This window comes from Hetaerina americana, unplaced genomic scaffold (assembly GCF_022747635.1).
Source record: "Hetaerina americana unplaced genomic scaffold, ioHetAmer1.1.p SCAF_12, whole genome shotgun sequence".
Lineage (NCBI taxonomy): Eukaryota > Metazoa > Arthropoda > Insecta > Odonata > Calopterygidae > Hetaerina > Hetaerina americana.
The window spans coordinates 37,017,232-37,033,256 of NW_027286292.1; the positions used below are offsets into that span (position 1 = coordinate 37,017,232).

The 16,025-nt window shown below is 35.2% G+C and overlaps 1 protein-coding gene across 1 annotated transcript in view; it reads left to right on the forward strand.

Moving 5' to 3' along the window:
* Positions 1 to 16,025, forward strand: part of LOC139685913 (cell adhesion molecule Dscam2-like) — a 680,584-nt gene that overhangs the window by 636,881 nt on the left and 27,678 nt on the right. The window contains exons 28-30 of the mRNA XM_071583048.1: positions 1,024 to 1,167; positions 5,903 to 6,043; positions 8,612 to 8,770. Of these exons, the coding sequence (XP_071439149.1) occupies positions 1,024 to 1,167; positions 5,903 to 6,043; positions 8,612 to 8,770 (444 nt within the window). The remainder of the gene's footprint in view (positions 1 to 1,023; positions 1,168 to 5,902; positions 6,044 to 8,611; positions 8,771 to 16,025) is intronic.

Below are 16,025 nucleotides of genomic sequence, written 5' to 3' on the forward strand. Positions count from 1 at the left end.
GAGGAATAGAGAATACAACCAGGAGGTATTTGCCTGTTTCTTAGATTTCGAAAAAGCATTTGATACAGTGAATTGGGAAAACTAATGAGTATATTGCAGAAAATAGGAATAGATTGGAGGGAAAGGGGGCTAATCCACAACCTGTACATGTCTCAGACTGCTCAGGTGAAAGTGGGGAACAGGGAGTCCAGATGGGCAGTGTTAGGAAGAGGTGTAAGGCAGGGTTGCCCATTATCACCATTGCTGTTCAACCTGTATGCAGAGGAAATGATTAAAGAGGCATGGGAAGAACAGGAGGTAGGAATGAAAGTGGGTGGGGAATTCGTAAAATCAGTTAGGTTTGCTAATGACAGTTTACGTATCTCGTAAATATTTTAGACCAACACGGTCAAAATATTAGGGACGTAAGGAGAAGAATTGCGCTAGGCAGAGAGGCTTTCACAAGGATGAGGAAGTTGATGAGAGGGACGCTGAGTAAGGATGTTAAGAAAAGACTCATAAAAACTTTGATATGGAGTGTAGCTATGTACGGCACGGAAGCGTGGTCATTGAAGCAGGAGGATGGACGTAGAATGGAGGCTTTTGAAATGTGGGTGTGGAGAAGAATGGAGAAGGTGAAATGAACCAAGAAGTAAACAAATGAGCAAGTGCTTGGTATGATGGGCAAAGAGAGGGGTTTGTTGGTAGAAATCCTACGGAGGCAGGAAAAGTGGATGAAGGGGGTATTGACTGGCAGTGGGATGTTGAAGACTGTAATTGAGGGTAGAATGTTAGGCAAACCAGGAAAGGGAAGGAACAGGATAGGGATGTTGGATGGAATGAAGGGAGGAAGAAAGTACCCAGAGATGAAGAGGGACCTGATGTAGAGTAGGATATTGTGTTTTGCTAGGGGTCACAAATTATTTAATTAGTAATTATGTCCATCCGAAAACCTACCTTAACCAATAGATTACCTAATAATAATAATGTGCTAATAACAGCTATTTCAGAATGATGGCAAAATAAATACTTCTTTATTTGCAGTTTCTAACAGCATAGAATTTCAAAGCTCTTTTACTATCAAAAATCTACAGCCTTCAACTGAGTACCACCTTCGCGTTACAGCTCATAACAATGCTGGCTCTACAACGGCAGAATATCAACTTATGACGCTCAGTGACCGTGGAGGTAGGTATTTTTCATTGATTCCTTCATCTGTTATTTACATTTATAATTTAAATATATATGCATGTATGGAGGGCCACGGTAGTCCATGGGTAGAGAATTGGAGTACTGACCTGAGGTCTTCGATTCAATTCCTGGGCTAGCCTCTCTGGACACCCTCAGCTCCACCAAAACTGTACCATTTTTTGGATAACCAGAGAAACCATAACCAGCACAGGGAAAAGGACTGGCCCCCACCCTGATGTGTGAATTTTTGTGCTACTCAGATTTTTTAATTATCATGTTAAAAAAATTATCATTCAGAACATGGTCAAAACATGCTCAAGGAATCTTAAAATACGCATTTCCTTTGAAATCTCAAAGTCCAGTTTTTTCATGAAAACAATACCCTAATACTATGCATAGAGTATATAAAGATATATATATATATATATGTATGTGTATACATATATATATATGTATAAATATATATATATATATATATATATATATATATATATATATATATATATATATATATATATATATATATATAATATATATATACACATATACATATATATATATATATATATATATATATATATATATATATGTGTATATATATATTATATATATATATATATTATATATATATATATATATATAATTACATATTATGTATATGTTACATGTATATATATATATGTATATATATATATATATGTATATATACACACATATATATACATATATATAGATATACCCCTCCCCGGACTACAACCTTGACGTGGTGGAAGGGCTTGTGCATTCCGATGACCCCTAGAGCTGTGCTGGCGGGAGTAATAATTATTGCTCCTGGTAGGGTCACCCATGCCAGATAGGTCGAAGGTTAGGAGCCAGATGAAAGGCAGTCCACGCAGCGTCTGTCCCTCAGTGAGGCGGCTGCAATGGCATCTGACCCCAGTGGGGCGGCCAGTAAGTGATGGTGTCACGTTAAAAACACTATTGAGGAAGGCAACGGGAAACCACCTCAATTATCATTCCCAAGAAAAATATGATGGACAATAGAGATATTTTGAGTCCTGGCAACCACGGGGCTAGGCCCAATCGGCTGTGTGTCGTGCCCGGCAGAGGGGGAGGCAAGGCTTCCTCGGTCGTCATCCCACGAAACCCTTGCAGGGAAAACCAGCAGCAGCAGGACAGAAGACGCTGGAGAAGAAGACCAAATCAGTTCGAATAGGAATGTGGAATGTTAGGACAATGATGAGGACAGGGAAATTGGAGAATGTTAAGCGAGAGATGGAAAGGGGAAATATAGACATTTTAGGTCTATGCGAGGTGAGATGGAAAGATAGCGGGGATTACTGGAGTGATAAGTATAGAATAATATACAGCGGTGGGGACGAGAGCCAACGAGGGGTTGCCATAGTATTAAATGAAGAGGTAGGGAGAAGCGTAGTCAACATAGAGCAGGTAACAGATAGAATACTACTAGTGGAGATAAAAGCAGAACCGACAAACTTAGTTATTATTCAGGTATACATGCCACCGAGCAACCATAAGGAAGAAGAGGTTGATAGGATATACAATCAGTTAGAGGACATGATCGCGTGTGTTCCTGCAGGGAAACATTTGATAGTGATGGGGGATCGGAATGTGACGTTAGGCGAACGAAGAGATGGTGACGAGGTCGGGGACTACGGTTTAGGCACGAGGAATGACCGCGGGGAGAAAGCAGTTGAGTTCTGCAGGAGACAGGGCTTAGTCATCACCAACACTTGGTTTAGACACCACAAAAGACGCAGGTATACATGGAAAATGCCAGGTGACTCAGGAAGATATCAGCTAGATTATATCCTGGTTAGACACAGGTTTAGGAACAGTGTGATAAATTCCCACAGCTTCCCGGGAGTGGATGCGGACTCAGACCACAATTTAGTTGTTATGAAATGTAGTGTACGTTTCAAAAAGATAAGGCAGGGGCAGTGGGTTAGAAAATGGAATATAGAAGCATTAATTTGTTTGAAAAGGAATGAATACAAACAGGCGGTACAGAATATCATGGAGGATAGTAAAGAGCTAAGTACTATCGAAGTAAATTGGGAAAGTATCAAGAAAGGGTTATCGAAAGCCACAAAAGACACTATTGGAACCGTTAATGCTAAAAGGACTAGGAAACCATGGATCACGGATGAGATGATTACAAAGATGGATGAGCGGCGAAAATGGAAGAATATAAATACAGAATTAGGCAAAATGAAGTACAAAGAGTTAAACAATAAATTGAGGCGGGCAACAAATAAAGCAAAAGAAGCATGGTGGAAGACGCAGTGCGAGGATATGGAAAGTCTGCAGAGGAAGGGTGAAATCGGTGCGCTGTACAGCAAAGTTAAATTGTTATCGGGAAGTAAGAAAAGAAGAGCTATGCTAACAGTTAGAGATAAGGCGGGTAAGGTAATAGTTGATGCAGGAAAGATCCAAGAGAGATGGAAGGAGTATATAGAAGAACTGTATAGTAAAGAACTCAGACCAACAAAGTTAGACATTGAAAAAGAAAATGACGTAGAGGAAGACAGCTTAGGTCCAGGCATACTAGACAATGAGATAGAAAGGGCATTAAGGGAGATGAAATTAAATAAGGCCGTGGGGGTAGATAACATTCCCGTGGAACTTTTAAAATGCTTAGGAAAATGTGGGAGGAAGAAGCGATTATGAGCTGATCCGTAGTATTTATGAGGAGGGAATCTGGCCGGAAGACTTTGTGAGATCAGTTTTAGATCATCTAGCATTCCCCAAGGATCACATCGGGGTTCACTATCTAAAAAAAAAAACACTAATTTAAAATTATTTTAGAATGGCATTAGATCCAATTTCTATTCTTTTGTGTGCTGATAACTGAAATTTTTTTTTAACAGTTCAATTGATTGATGATCACCTAACTCTGCAAAATTGCAGGCTTAAAGCATGAGGGGGTATTCCCAAATGATGGTGCCTGATGCTATTTGCTTAAGGATGCTATTATAGCATCAGCTACGTGAAATGGCATCAGAAGTTATCCTATAAAGACCTTGATGCCCTTTCTGGATGCTATTTTAATGTCAGGATACCATTATATAATGGCATTGCTGAAATAGCATCAACAAATGCATTGCCTTGTGGTAGTCTTTTTTCAAAATTGTCATATAATACACCATGTTAACATGAGAATTGAAGAGAATTCAGGGAGTTAATACAGCTGATTTTTATTCGCTTACTACAGGCTGAGGAAATATGAGTTTTAATCATTCTGAAGGGAAGGCTATGAATATGCAAAAATTTCAGAGTGTAGAAATAATTCGCCTTGACCGGGATTTGAACGCGGATCCCTACATCTCTGGTCAAGTGCTTTAGCCAATTAAGCTATTGAGGCATCCTCTTATACTCTGAAATTTTTGGGGTTTTAAAGGAACAAGATGATTTGAGTTTAAGGGGACACCTCGATAGCTTAACTGGCTAAAGCACTCAACTGATCGTTTAATATTCTGCTCATCTCATTTGTTAGGTCACTCTGTCAATACTGTTCTACTGTTTGGTCACCTTACTATAAACTCCATATTCATATAATTGAACGTGCTCAAAGAGAATTTGAGCACAAAATTGAATTCAAATTCAATTTTCATAAAGATCTTTATAGCTATCATACAATGTTACCCCTTATAAATCTTCCCTCCTTGCATAAATATAGAAAAATTAATAACATAACTTGTCTTAATAAATTACTGCATAACAAAATTGATTCCTTAGAATTCCAGAGTGCAATATCTTTCAAAGTTCCTTCACAAAGCACATGGTATGAAGTACCCTTTGAAATTAGATATTAAGCACAAAATTACACTTAATACTTGCCTATAAGCCATTTTATTAGAGATGCCAAAAGTAGTGATTATATTGACCTGTTTTTTATCTTAAAATAATGTCATTAAAAATACCTGGAGAATTTAAGATTACTGATTATTGATCTGTGGATACTTGTCAATAAGTTGTTCCTAATGCTCATTGGGTAAATTTTCTAATTATATAATCAAAATAATAGGTTCAAAAGTATAAATGAGGATTGGCTGATTTCAAACACTTTGTCTTCTCTAAGTGAATATTTTGAACTGAATTCTCAATAGTGAAATTATAATACAGTATATCTGTTCACCACAGTTATGAATAAATTTATTTATATGTTTTTCTTTTGGTGACATCTTTAGTGGCAAGTGCTGCTCTTTGATGAATAAAGATTATTATTATTAATATTTATTATTAATAATAGATTATTATTATAATAAGATCATTATTATTACCAAATCAATATTTACCATTTTGTGCCATCATCTGGCTCGTAACAAATACTATATTTCTCAAGTTTTTGTTTCCATTTTTCGATTTGGAATATTATTTAATATTGATATTTTGTCTACCTCAATTCCTCTAACTAGGTAAATATGCAAATCTGTAAAATCTAAAAATATCTTTTATGCATTGCAAATCAAGATTCCTTTTAAATTATATCTTTAAAATCAATAATGATTATCTTTATGTTATTTGTACCTGTATATAAATGATTTCTATAATTGTGGAGCTAATCTATGTATTTGCCTTTCTTTTTGTAAGAGGGTTATTCCAGTCAAGAAATATTTAAATCTAAGTATCTAAACTTAACTCTTTAAGAATAAATTTGCAGATAATTTTCATTGTAATATGTTATAAAAATTTGGTGACTTTGTTGCAGGTATTATTCCACCTGTGAGCCGACCAGGGATAAATGCTGATATTCCATTTTACATGGACCTGAAAGTGATCCTTCTATTAATTGTATTGTCATTGGCTATGATTATTGCTGTCTTTGGATTGTACTTTTGCTTCAGAAAAAGTAAGGTTTTGTTTTAAATGTTTTTAAATTTCATAATGAAATGTATTATGTATATTTTGATATTTATTTTGAAGCTATCATGTTTTTAAGGATAAGCTCTTGAATAATGTCAATTGTTGAATTTATAAGTGGCTTGATCATGCAAGTAATATTTTGATTTCTAAATAAATGACAGAATTTGAAGGACTTGCATGTATGTCAGAAGAAACATGTTTTCAAAAATTCACTGCAAAAATTAAAATCAGCAGTCTTGGCCAAGAGGTTAGCCTTAGTGGACATGATGATGTATACTAAAGCGTCATTATTTTAAAATGCATAGAACTAAAAGATTTAGGCATAGAAATTTGAAGCTGTGGAACAAATTTGGCCGAAGAATTTTTTCAATTACTAACATGGACTATTGAAGTATTATACCATTTTATTAGTCCATTGAATTTTGAAGAAAATTATTCTGGCAAGTTGGCGATTCAATTCTTGTAAATTGCATTTTGATTCGAGTATTGGAAACTTTTTCTGCCTTAAGTTTCACAGTGTTTGTTTTTGGGAACAATTATTATGTTTTATAATATTACATCATGCTGTATAATGCTTTTTATAATATTTACATCTAAGCAAAATTTGCCAACATACAATAAACATAGCCCATGGGGCACTTAGTGTGAGGTGCAGCACACAATGCAAAACCAAAAAAGTGTAAAATATGCCATAAGATTTAGATACTGAATATAAATTGCCATTGATGCTTTTTTTAATACAATGAGACATGTGTACACCTAGGTATCATGAAAAAGTTTTGTTAGAGCAGAGGTGGAGTAATTGGGAAATATTATTAAACACTATAAAATACTAAATCTTAAGAAAATTCCAAAAAAATTCAAAGTAGTCTACAAATGTGGTGTAAAAGTTTCCATCTACTTAAATGAAGTCTGAGCTTTTAGATGAGGCATAATCCATGACTCTACATTAATTATTAGTGGAGGAATAAACTTGTTCTACAGACTATTGTAAAAATGAGGCAAATTAAAAAAGCCTCATTAATCACTTAAAACCTTATGTTTCAGAAATTGAATAATGATATTTTGTTTTAGGTAAATAAATAGCTCCTGAAAGTGGTTTTGAGTGGCCTAAATAATATCTTTCATTGAGTAGAGCTGTAATTACTCCTAACTCTATGTACATACATTTTGGTGATGAGTTGATTCAGTTCTTTAGTTCTCAGTTTTGTCAATTCGTAAGGTTAGAACCAGAATTGAAATCAGAATGAAAAATGAATTTTCAAAGACTTTTAGTCATATAGTAATTTTAAGTTATGAATTTTTTACACATTTTAGACTCAAAATTCTGAAATTCATTAAAGAGTGTCTAAGATCCCAAGTAAAAATTTAGATAAAACATCATGTCCATTTTACTTTTGTAGATAACATATCTCATTGCATCTCAAAAATATATATTTTGCCATACAGAAATGCATCCCACAGTTTTCCATAATTAGTCTGACCCTGACAGTTAAATTTTTATTTAATAGTTTTATAAAGAAATATAATGAAGGATCTACTTCTACTAATTTCATAATTGTATTGATAGCTTATGCTTCAAATCAACTATGAGTAAGTAAATTAATTTCATATATCTTTTGATGGGTGGCAAAGGGTAAATAAATGTCATGAGAGATATTTTAATGGATGAAGGTTTTACTTGCATTATGATGAATAACTGCCTATTTTTTAATAACATGTCCGAAAACAGGTATCACATTTCATGGAATCCAACACTTTTAAAACTCATTCATATTAGTTTATCTAAGTAGAAAAATTGTCATGAAGGGTTTCTTGCCCAAGAAATATTCTTGTGTTTATAATGCCTGGAAACATTATTATGTGTATCTCTAATATATCAGGTACTACTTTTTGTCTATTCTCTTGCCTTTTTGAGACAATGTTAACATAATAATGTGGGAAATCAGCCAGTAATTTTTTAAAAGCCTTGCCTAAGATTAAGATTCAGTTCTGATAATATGGCACAATAGTTTTGTAAGAATTAGCTTCTCTGATACCTCACCCACTTTTTATATTAATTAGCACATGATTTACCCATGGAGACTTTTCACATATCTTAAAACTTAATTAGGTGATACGCATTCTTAAATTTGTGGATAAATTTGACATTACTGTTAACCAATACCCATTCCATGTTTCTTTACTAAATTAGTTTTTTTATGGGAGGCAACCAAAAGCTAAGGTCATTTGTATCCAGGCTAAAGTGATAAATAACTCAGTTTCAAGCAAGTCCCCAAGTTCCTTTAGCTCAGATGTCAATGTACATTTTAGTATCTGAAAAATATGGGTGTCAGGAATGTATATCAACTGTAAACAACTGGGCTTTGCTGCTTTTTCATGTTCCTGTATCACTTTTCACTTGATGCCTCTAAGCTAAAGTTAAATCCCCCCTCAACTTGCGCATTAACCCTTCCAATCTCTCTTTCCAATTAAAATATAACTTAACACCTGTAATATGAGAAAGAAATTTCCAATTGCCAATTTTAACAGAAATCAATTATAATTATTTGAGGACGACCACCAGTCACATCAGCAAGTCTTCAGGAATCACAAACTGCCGCAGCATTGGACAATAAGCAAAATATGGAGCAACGAGAGCAGTACTATGCTACCGTCAGGAAACCTCTACGTTCACCTGTGAGGGATGTCACCACCCTTGAACGTATACCAGGTATGCTTGGTTAAACATCTTTTTGTTTTGATTTAATTGACTGATCCAAAAGCCTGCATGATATATTATCTGTTTAAGACTATAGTTTTCAGTTAAAACTAATATTTGTGTTTCAGCATATGGTAATAAAAAATGAAAAAAATAAATTCCTTTTCCTTAAAACCCAGCACTTTGAAACTACGAGTGAATCTAAAAACCTTGTTTCCAATTCTTCCAGTTGAAAACTATGTAATTCTATGAAAATAATATAGGTTACAACTTTCTCTGAATATTTATTGGTTTCCATATCATTACATCCAACTTTTTCTGCAGAATCAGATATTTTGCTCACTTCTCATACATAGGCTTACATTATATTAAAAAAAATTTAAATTTACATGGTTCAAAGAGGTCCTTAATCTTTCTGTATCATTCTTCATTGATATCCAATCAATATTTTCAACCGTTATGCAGTTATTAAATATAGCATTCTTGCAGCAGATACATCATCAAATCTTTCCATGTTTTCTTTAAAGCTATGTACTCTCAGGCATGTATATAAAAATGTGTTTTACCAGCAGGCAAATTAAATGTTATGGTCACTTTTACACAACCACAAAAATATGATATACTGGATAGTCAATCAAGTATAAGTGAAGTACATATATAATTTTATTTTATGTAATGGCACTGGTACAAGAGCTTACTTTCCTATTGTGAGTGATTGAAACTCACAAAATTTTGTTGAAATTTACCTTTGATGGAAGCTCTCACAATGATGACCGCAAACAATAACCATATTCTAAATAATGTAAATAATTGGGACAATTTATGATGCCCTTCTTAATCTAATCAATATATTTCATCCATAATCTTTGTAATGCAGCTACACTGAATTTATATTAACTTCCTATTCTGCAAAAAATATTTTCTTAAAACAGCCATAGCTATAAACATTATTACTTTTTAAGCAATTAACCCTTCCAGTTTTTTGATTAAATTTATAGCTATCTTATATAAGGAAGTCTGATGTTAACATGTGGTATGGGATATTTATAGTTTAGCACTGTACAATGATATTCTACCCAGCCCCATGCAACTTTAAGCATAAAGCAATGTTTTTGATGCTTCTGCATACATTTTATAAACTGTTTGAACATTTTAAGTTTCCATACCCTGCATGAATTCTTAGATTAATCAGGGAAAAATATACATAGAAATAAGGTCAAATTATTAAAGTACAGGATTGGAGGTTAGTATTAATGTACTTAAATATCCAAGGTTTTAGACTTTTGCGGACACAATAACATTTTTAAAATTTAATTATGTTGATTGAATGTCATGTAATTTACAAAGACACTGTGGATAGGCATATAATCCTTGATATGAAGGATGACTTAATGGGACTGTGGAACTGGAAAACTGGGGAAAATATCAATGATAGCCGAAGAGGAATGGTCTGTAAATTATTCTAGACAAAATGAGGGTTTTGAAGAAAAATATGAGGATGCAGACATGTTAAAAAATTTGGTTTTACATTCTAATGGTTGTCCACACAACCAAAAATTTAATTCAGTGTGTACCCTCAAATGGAATTCTGATGCTAAGGATTTAAGATGAAAAAGGGAGACCAGAAGGAAGCATGCAAACTCAGCCTGAGTAGCAGAGAAATATCATAGAGATACAATTAAAATAAAAAATAAATATAGATATAAAAGGGATAGAAACATATATAAAGGACAAACAAGGCTTGCGATAAAGGTGGAAGGGTGTAAATTCCAAGTAGATAAAAGTTTCCTGGGCCAAAAACTGGAACAAAAGCTCCAGCAATTAAGCCATTGAGGAAATGTAGTTACCACCAAAATCAACCGGGTATTCATGCAACCATATGCCCCAACTCTTTGGTCAAGATATGGTATTTTTTAGCTATTTTACTCACTGCCAGAGGGATGGATGAACGCACAAGAGGAAAGGATAACCAAAAAAGCAATTACACAATGTCATAAAGAGTAGATATAGAGCATTTAAAGGCATGCATAGCCAGATGAAGGCACATATTCAAATACAAAAGCCAACCAAATTGCAAAAATGTATTTCCCCTTTTCATGCTTCAATATATTTATTTTAAATGCATCTCTATGGGTCTGTCATCCTTATAATTATTTAAAGATCACATACTATCATATACGAGGGTCATCCGGAAAGTAGTACCCGTTCGTGCCGCATGAAGTGCTGACGACGCGAGTAGCCGCTGGACGAGGTCAGATAGCTTCAGTGGCTTGTCTGCCTTCTCTGAGCCAAGTTGCGTGACGCTAGCATTGCCTGTGTTGTTTCTGTGATTGTTTACAATGTTTAAAAAAATTGAGAACGCCGCCAGTTGTGAAGTGAGGGCAGTGATTAAATTCCTCAATGCAAGAAACGTTCGCCCATGTGATATTCATCGCCAATTAAAGGAGGTGTATGGAGACAATGTAATGGACGAGTCGTCTGTTCGGCGGTGGTGTCGCAACTTCAACATGGGGAGGGGGAACACACACGACGATGAGCGTTCGGAGAGACCGTCTGTCATTACAGACCAACTGGTGAGCTCAGTTGACGAATTCGTGAGGAACGATCGGCGCGTCACAATTGATGACATCTGTGAGCATTTTCCCAATGTTTCTCGAACAATTGTTCATGAAATTGTTAAACACCATCTGCATTATGCAAAAATTTGTGCAAGATGGGTCCCTCGCGTATCTCAATGAGCTGGCGGCGAAGGACTATGCAGCAGGAATACAGAAACTTGTCACACGTTATGACAAATGCCTTAATTTGCTTGGAGATTATGTTGAGAAGTAGTTTAAAGTATCCTCTTTCAAATAAAATTTTTTATGTTTGTTAATATTTACTTTTGTGTCTTTATTTCACGAACGGGTACTACTTTCCGGATGACCCTCGTAGTATCAAATATGGCAATATGCACATAAAATTTTACACTCACTTCTATCATGCATTATAGCAATTTTAAAGAACATCACAGGCAGTCACAATGTTAATATGATTCAAAGTTAAGGTGTCACTTCAGCAATGTTCATATGATCTCTCATAGTTATTATTTCACTTTAATTATTGCATGCTCAGGAATGAGCTAAAACACAAAAAAATTATCAAATCTTAACCAAATTCTTCAAAATTCTAATGCATAATGATAATGTTTCAGGGAAGATTTCAACATAAACTATTTGTCTATTTGTAAAAGTCACCCCTTAGATCTTTAATTTTGTTGATGATATATTTTGATTTAACCGTACTAAAAACTAGGCAAAACCTGTGAATTAATGGAAATTTTATCCTGAGACTGATCTCAAACTGAATCAAAGCTTATTTTGAATTAAGAAGGGTTAAAATAGCAAGGTTTCAATATAAATTTTGTATTCGGTATCACCTGGTGTCAGTTTTAGCCATTGGCAAATTTTTAATGCATATTTGCTCTAATGGATATGGAAAGTCTGCAGAGGAAGGATGAAATCGGTGCGCTGTACAGCAAAGTTAAATCTTTATCGGGAAGTAAGAAAGGGAGATCAACGATAGCAGTTAGAGATAAGGCGGGTAAGGTATAGTTGACGCAGGAAAGATCCAAGAGAGATGGAAGGAATATATAGAAGAGCTGCATAGTAAAGAGCTTAGACCAACAAAGTTAGACATAGAAAAGGAACATGACGTAGAGGAAGATAGCCTAGGCCCAGGCATACTAGACAATGAGATAGAAAGGGCATTAAGGGAGATGAAACTAAATAAGGCTGTGGGGGTGGATAGCATTCCCACGGAACTTTTAAAATGCTTGGGAAAATATATGAGGAAGAGGCTATATGGGCTGATCCGAAGTATTTATGAGGAAGGAATCTGGCCGGAAGACTTTGTGAGATCAGTTTTAGTTCCTATTCGGAAAAAGGTAAGGCTACATCATGTGAGGACTACAGGACAATAAGTTTGATATCCCATGCTGCTAAAGTTGTTCTCAGGATCATAAACAAAAGGGTAGAGAGTAGGGCAAATGATTACTTAGGGGATGATCAGTTTGGGTTTAGGAAGGGGAGAGGTACGCATGATGCCATTGCAGTAATGAGATTATTAATCGAGAGGAATATAGAACACAACCAGGAGGTATTTGCCTGTTTCGTAGATTTCGAAAAAGCATTTGATAGGGTGAATTGGGAAAAATGAATGAGTATATTGCAGAAAATAGGAATAGATTGGAGGGAAAGGAGGCTAATCCGCAACCTGTACATGTCTCAGACTTTTCAGGTACGAGTGGGGAACGGGGAGTCCGGTTGGGCAGTGTTAGGAAGAGGTGTAAGGCAGGGTTGCCCATTATCACCATTGCTGTTCAACCTGTATGCAGAGGAAATGATTAAAGAGGCATGGGAAGAACTGGTGGTAGGAATGAAAGTGGGCGGGAAATTCGTAAAATCAGTTAGGTTTGCTGATGATCAAGCTTTAGTTTGTCAGTCAGCCAAGGGGTTGCAAGCATTGCTTAGTGAATTGGAAATTCAGTGCAACAGGTATGGAATGAGAATCAATATTATTAAAACAAAGGTTATGTGATTCTCTGGAAAGAAAAAGGCTAAGCTAAACATTAAAATAGGAGGGCAAAAACTAGAGCAGGTAGAACAGTTTACGTATCTCGGCAGTGTTTTGGACCAACACGTTCAAGGTAGTAGAGACGTAAGGAGAAGAATTGCGCTAGGCAGAGAGGCTTTCAGAAGGATGAGGAAGTTGATGACAGGGACTTTGAGTAAGGATGTTAAGAAAAGACTCGTAAAAACTTTGATATGGAGCATAGCTATGTACGGTGCGGAAACGTGGTCATTGAAGCAGGAGGATAGACGTAGATTGGAGGCTTTTGAAATGTGGGTGTGGAGAAGAATGGAGAAGGTGAAATGGACAGAGAAGAAAACAAATGAGCAAGTACTTGGTATGGTGAGAGGGGTTTGCTGGGAGCAATCCCATGGAGGCAGGAAAAGTGGCTGAAGGGGGTATTGACCGGCAGCGGGATGTTGAAGGTTGTAATTGAGGGGAGAATGTTAGGCAAACCAGGAAAGGGAAGGAACAGGATAGGGATGTTGGACGGAAAGAAGGGTGGAAGAAAGTACTCAGAGCTGAAGAGGGACCTGATGTAGAGTAGGATGTTGTGTTTTGCTAGGGGCCACAAATTATTTAATTAGTAATTACGTCCATCAAAAAACCTACCTTAACTGGTAGATTACCTAATAATAATAATAATAATTTGCTCTAATGTGTTAAAGAATAATTATCAATTTTTCAGTGTAGGGAATGCTTTTTATTTTCTCAAATCCTTTGTTTAATTATTTATTACATTTCATTTTTCACAAAAATCTAGCCAAGTTAAGGTGTACAATCTTCAGCTCATTATTATTTAATTTTAGTTATTGAAATTAGATGGAACAAGGCAAATATGACTCTCTTTAGAAAAAGATCGTTTATAAATATATTCTAGAGATTGACCTGAAATTTCAGTACATTTTTCTGACACCAAAATATATTTTCATATTATTTTAATTGCCATTTTCATTGAAAATTATTATAGTCTCATATAAAGGGATATAATCCTACTTCATGGATTATATATATTGCATAAATGTATTGCGCAAACATTGCAGGATTTGACTACTGGGAGAAACATCATTTGGATCCAAAATAGGCTGCTGTGAGCCCATTGACCAAACCTACGACTATTCATCATGCTAAAATATCTTGAAGATCTTTGTTAGAAGGTATTATTTCTCACCTTAGCAGGCCATGAGGTAAACTTTTTACTCTTTCACCAGTAAAGTCAAATTTCCTGGAGAATCAAAAATAAGAACATGAGGATCAGTATCACTAGGTTAATTACTTTCAGGACAGCATGTCTTAAACCATTTTGAGGACATACGAGGGTGGTCCCAGAAGTAGCCAACCCAACAAAGAAAACACAAAACTTTTGGAAAAAAATATCTCTATTTTTCAACATACCACTGAGCCATTTATTCAAGTTTGCAAACAGAAAAATATTCTGAGGGGGCTATTCTGGCAAATAGGATGCATGAGGTAGCAATTCAAACTTAAATTCATGACTTTTGGCCATTGCAATAATGGATTTGTGAGCTGGTGCATTGTCTTGATGAAATAACATTTTCTTCTTAGTCAAATGCAGCCACTTTTGCTTGATTTCGCTGCTCAAACGTTGCAATATGTTCATAATACTCGCCGTTAATATTTTTTTTCCTTTTTCAAAATAGTCAATGAAAATTTTCTCACGCACATCCCAAAAAACCAACGCCATGGCGCTGCCTACAGATGAAACAGTCTTCACTTTCTTTGGAGCCAGTTCTCCCGTTTGAATCCATTGTTTTGACAGTTCTTTTGTCTCAGATGTGGCATAATGGACCCATGTTTCATCCATGGTTATGTAACCATGCAAAAATTCTGCTTTGTTGCTATGAAACTTTGCTAAACACTCAATTGAAACATCTTCACGACACTGGTTTTGCTTGAGTTTAAGCAAACACGTCATCCATGTTATACATAGCTTTCTCATGTCTAAATTTTCAGTTAGTATGTGATATATTGCACTTTTTGAAATGTCTACTATGTCTGCTAGCTGGTGCACTTCCAGTCGACAACCTTCCATTATCACTTTATGTATTTTCTTCACCGTTTCTGGAGTTGTCACCTCATTTGGTCGACCAATGCAATGCTTGTTTTGACAGCTCGTACGGCCTCGTTTAAACTCTGCTACCCAATATTTTATTGTTGTAAACAAAGAAGCCAACACACCCAGAGTGAAATCTAGTTCAGCTTTTATATTGGTTGGGCTCAGGCCTTTCAAAAAAAGATTTGTGTCACATAATGATGACCAATTTTCTCCATCTTCACTAATTCACTGAAAACGTTCACTATCAATGACTGCCAAACAAATACTAAACAATAGATCATCTTCAAACTTGAAGCATATGCTTTCTAGATTGCATACTTTCTACTACAGTGATATTTTTCAAACAACTCTCCTGACAACTTTCCTGATAGGTTTATCACATTGTGTGAATAAACATTTAGTCATTCAGGAAATTTCATTTATAAAATGAAAATATAATTGCTTTGCTTTTTTAAAATACCTATAACCTGACTGATAGAAACATTTAAGCACACCAGTTGTCATCTAGTGTTCTCAAATATATAATTTACCTAGAAATATAAAAACCATCCCCTTATTGGTACAGCAAAAGTTTTTATT